Raw genomic sequence first — 4,123 nt, 5'->3', positions numbered from 1 at the left:
ATTTGATCTTCTTTATAATCACATCACCCTGTTCATAGGATGGAACTTTTTGGGTTGTACTACATAATTTTTTGATTTGAACATGATGTACCCTTTCTTCAATCATTTTTACACAAATGGAAAGGGAGCTAGTGGTATCATTTACTTCCTTTAAATCCTTCGAAAATGAGAGTCTAGTATCATTTACTTCCTTTAAATCCTTCGAAAATGAGAGTGGGACAACATGATTGAAGAAAGGGTACATCATGTTCACATGGAAAGGGCGAGAAAAACAGAATTTTAGTCAAACCGCATTTCTGCCTTTATTATGAACTGTCAAGATCCCAAAGTTACCTCTTTTTCAAACCTTTGGTGCTCCTTGCACCAAAAAAAGCAGAGTAAATGAAAGTAAAAATAAAAAATAAAGTTTTAGTTTTCCACTAAGATTTCAGGTAAGTTGCTATGATTAGTTGACTTTGTCCGTTTTCTACTAACTAAAATCCAGTATAAATCGCAGTGCTTTTTTTTTTTTTTTTTTTTAACTATAAATGTCCTTCTTAAATCATTTTACGAAAACGTCAATTGCTATGATTCGTATGCCCTTGGTTGTGGATAGAGATAGAATAAGGGATTAGTGCGAAGGGCCTTATTAGGAATTTAATCATGTACGGATCATGCTAATCAAGAGTGTATAAAACACTGTTGCGTTGAAATCGCACTAGGTATTTCATAATTTTGATTATGGATTTGAGTCTTTAATTATGTATTAATTTAGTGAAAAAATATATTTAATACGTAGACAATAGAAATGTATAAAGTAAACGATATATGGACTAATTTATATTGTTGCATGCATAATTTTTTCTTTTACAGTATTTCAAAAATTAAATTAAAGTGTAACATCTCGACTGCAAATGGACTCGTAATTCTACTGGTCCTATTGATAAGCATGAAAAAGGTAACTTTGTCTCTCTGTGTGAATAATTAGTTTCATTCGAGACTTTTTAACGGCACCAAAAGTGGTCGCTTTACTTTTCGACTATCAACCTTGGTATTAGATTATTTGCTCAGACTAACTATCCACGTATTTTAACATAACCCATTTGTTTTGTACCCATCAAAATGAATTATCAGTTTGTAACATAACTTCATGTATTCCATGGAAGTTCTTAACTTCATGTATGAAAAATAAAAATATGAAGCAATTTGTAACATACTGATACTGGGTCAAAGGATCTCGAGTCCATGCTACAAGCTGCATTGTCTCCTCAACCCAACAATGGTACAAGTTGCATTGTCTTCAAAAATTCCAGCTTTCAATGTTAGTAACTATAATCGACACACACCAGCCCTCTAAACTTGAGAGAATCTTCAGTAGAGCAATACGCACCGTCATGACGGGCCACCTCGACGGATGGCCCACAACACACCTTTGAAGTATGTGGGCCACTCGCCGAGGTGACAAGTGGTGTCACTATTACACAATAAAGAAAAAACTAAAAGAATGATTTGAACATTTTAAAGTAAAAGAAACATGCAAAAGCTCTCGTAACTACAGAAATTGCTTTTTGTCTCCAAAATTCTCTCTCTCTCTCTACACAAATGGGTGTATATATAGAGAGATGGTTTACATATCTACAGACTCTCTCTCTCTCTCTCTCTCTCTCTCTCTCTCTCTCTCTCTCTCTTCAATAAATCAATTCTTCATCTGGGTATTGAGATAATCATGTCTGTTTTCATAGCAGCTTTAGTGATTTTCTCCGGCATCGGTATACATTCAGGCAAGCAATCTCTCGTCTTTTGTAACGCGTGTTCTTTTAGTCCATTGTATGGTTTAATGTAAACTGGTCTAGGATTGCTCCTGTTTCCCACTCCAAAGTATGAAATTAGTTTCTATATATTCATTTTAGTTTTATTGCTAATCCGCATTGCACTAATATCTTCATCTCCAACCACAACAAAACACCATTTTTCCCTAGCGTCTTGCAAAAAAATTTGGTAAAAGTCCTTGCCCTTTTTCCATTTAGCACCAAATGATATCAAGAGTATTTGTCAATTGTCATTTTAAATTATTATTATTATTATTATTTGTAATAAACTTTAATCCTGTAATCAATAATAATCGAAGAATAAATTAAAATAAAAGTACACNATTATTATTATTATTATTATTTGTAATAAACTTTAATCCTGTAATCAATAATAATCGAAGAATAAATTAAAATAAAAGTACACAAAAAATTTTAAAATGCAACAAACATGATTATTTAACTAACATGAATATTTTCTTAGTTGTGGTATTTTTATTAATTGTGGTACTCGGTTGATGATTTTACTTTATACTTTTCAACATTCTATTAATAATAATATATTATCCTAATGTTAACTTAAAAATAATGGAAGTTTAAAATAATGAAAATTTAATATACACTAAACAAGGCATTAATCAAAGATAAATGTAAAATTGTCCATTAGGGACTCAAATACAAACAAGTAAATGGGATTGTGCTCACCAGATTAATAGATTAAGGATTTACTTGGTATATTTCTAATAGAATGAGGACTCGTACTAGAACTTATTCAATATTCCAAGTGTGTCCCCATGCACCTCCTCGCACACACTAGTAGTAAAACAAAATCCAAGCCCTGGGATGCTGACAAGCTATCCCTCCCACATTCCTTACAAATGCTTCCTATAAACTCCAGTCTCCACCACCTAGAAAAGTCTGTCTCGGGATCTTGAAATAATCAAGTTACCAGCTTTAGTGCTTTTCCACGCAAGCAAGCTCTGGTATCGTGTTTTATTGTCTTTTCTAGAGCTTATTCTTTATTGTAATTTTCAAATTTTATTTTGCAGATGCTACATATTATTGCGTTTGTAATGATAGATTGAGCGATGCAATTTACCAGAAGAACATTGACTATGCCTGTGGAGCAGGAGCGGATTGTGCTCCTATTATGGAAAATGGCCCCTGTTTTCAGCCGAACACTAGGAAGGATCATTGCGATTTTGCTGTGAATAGCTATTACCAAAGAAACAGACAGATTGAGGGGAGCTGTAGCTTCTCAAACACTGTCACTCTAGCTCAAGACCCACCTCGTAAGCCTCCTCTTACACCCAAAAGCAGAATAATTATATTTTGAATGATGCTAACTTTTCTTTAATTTACAGCTGCAATTTCAGAATGTGTATATCCATCCATGCCCAGGTATCCTTTTTCCCTAGATCTTTTAATCTATTCAGAGCTTAATCTTTCGAATTTGCGCCAGAAGATGTACATGACTGTTTTGTTATTTATAAAACTGAGACAATTTTTTAATTTCCCCATTACAATCTATTGGCTAATATGTGCAGAGCCATGGACTCGCCCAACCAACAACCATTTATCCATATCTATGTCTCACTTACAATCACTTTTGCAGCCGGCTTAATAGGCATACCACTAATAGTAATATGCCTCTATAAACTGTTTCGAAAGTATTGGACGAGAAAGATTCACTTGAATGAAGAGGAGAGCCATGAAGAAGCAACTGAAATCGAGCTTACCATTGTGACTTCTCCGTCCACCATACTTGAAAGTGAGGTTTGAGAATTCCAATAATTGATATACTGATCAAATATGGTGAAGCGTTGGACATTTCTAACGAATGGCATGTTGCGTTATAGTCCATGTATGTGAATTTCGTGATGTATAACATATACATTTGGAAATTTTCAGCATTTTTAGCTGAAAATGAAACATATAATCAAAACTTTTTAAGGTATGTATGTGTTTTCAGAAATCCCTTTCAATAATCTTTCCAACGGCACAAAGAACACGCAATTTGGCTTTGAAATGAAAAAAAAAATATAAGGTTTTAAAGTTTCTGTTGTAATTTAAAGCTGATCTGGAAGAAAATTGAAGATATTAAACTATAACTTTTCCCGTACAAAATTTGTATCCGAGCACATCATTGAACTCAAAACGTGAAATTAAGATTATAAACCACTGTACATTGACTGTTGAAGCTCCGATAACTCAAAATGGAATTTACGTATTGCATGTGATAGTTGAAATTAACAGAATGAAGGGGATCATATTATGATGCAGAAATAAAAATCAAATATTGATGGTATGTTTTTAAGCCTCTTTGATTCATTAAA

At 33.2% G+C, this 4,123-nt stretch overlaps 1 protein-coding gene across 1 annotated transcript in view; it reads right to left on the bottom strand.

The window, feature by feature from the left end:
- Nucleotides 1-3,620: 3,620 nt before the first annotated feature.
- LOC111378409 overlaps nt 3,621-4,123 on the bottom strand; it is a 10,515-nt gene continuing 10,012 nt past the window's right edge. Inside the window, exon 4 of the mRNA XM_023001601.1 lies at nt 3,621-3,707. Coding sequence (XP_022857369.1) covers nt 3,621-3,707 — 87 coding nt within the window. The remainder of the gene's footprint in view (nt 3,708-4,123) is intronic.

The sequence above is a fragment of the Olea europaea genome, unplaced genomic scaffold (assembly GCF_002742605.1).
Source record: "Olea europaea var. sylvestris unplaced genomic scaffold, O_europaea_v1 scaffold1814, whole genome shotgun sequence".
In the NCBI taxonomy this organism is placed as follows: domain Eukaryota; kingdom Viridiplantae; phylum Streptophyta; class Magnoliopsida; order Lamiales; family Oleaceae; genus Olea; species Olea europaea.
The sequence above is the reverse complement of the archived record's forward strand: the minus strand, read 5'-3'. Positions and strand labels throughout refer to the sequence as shown.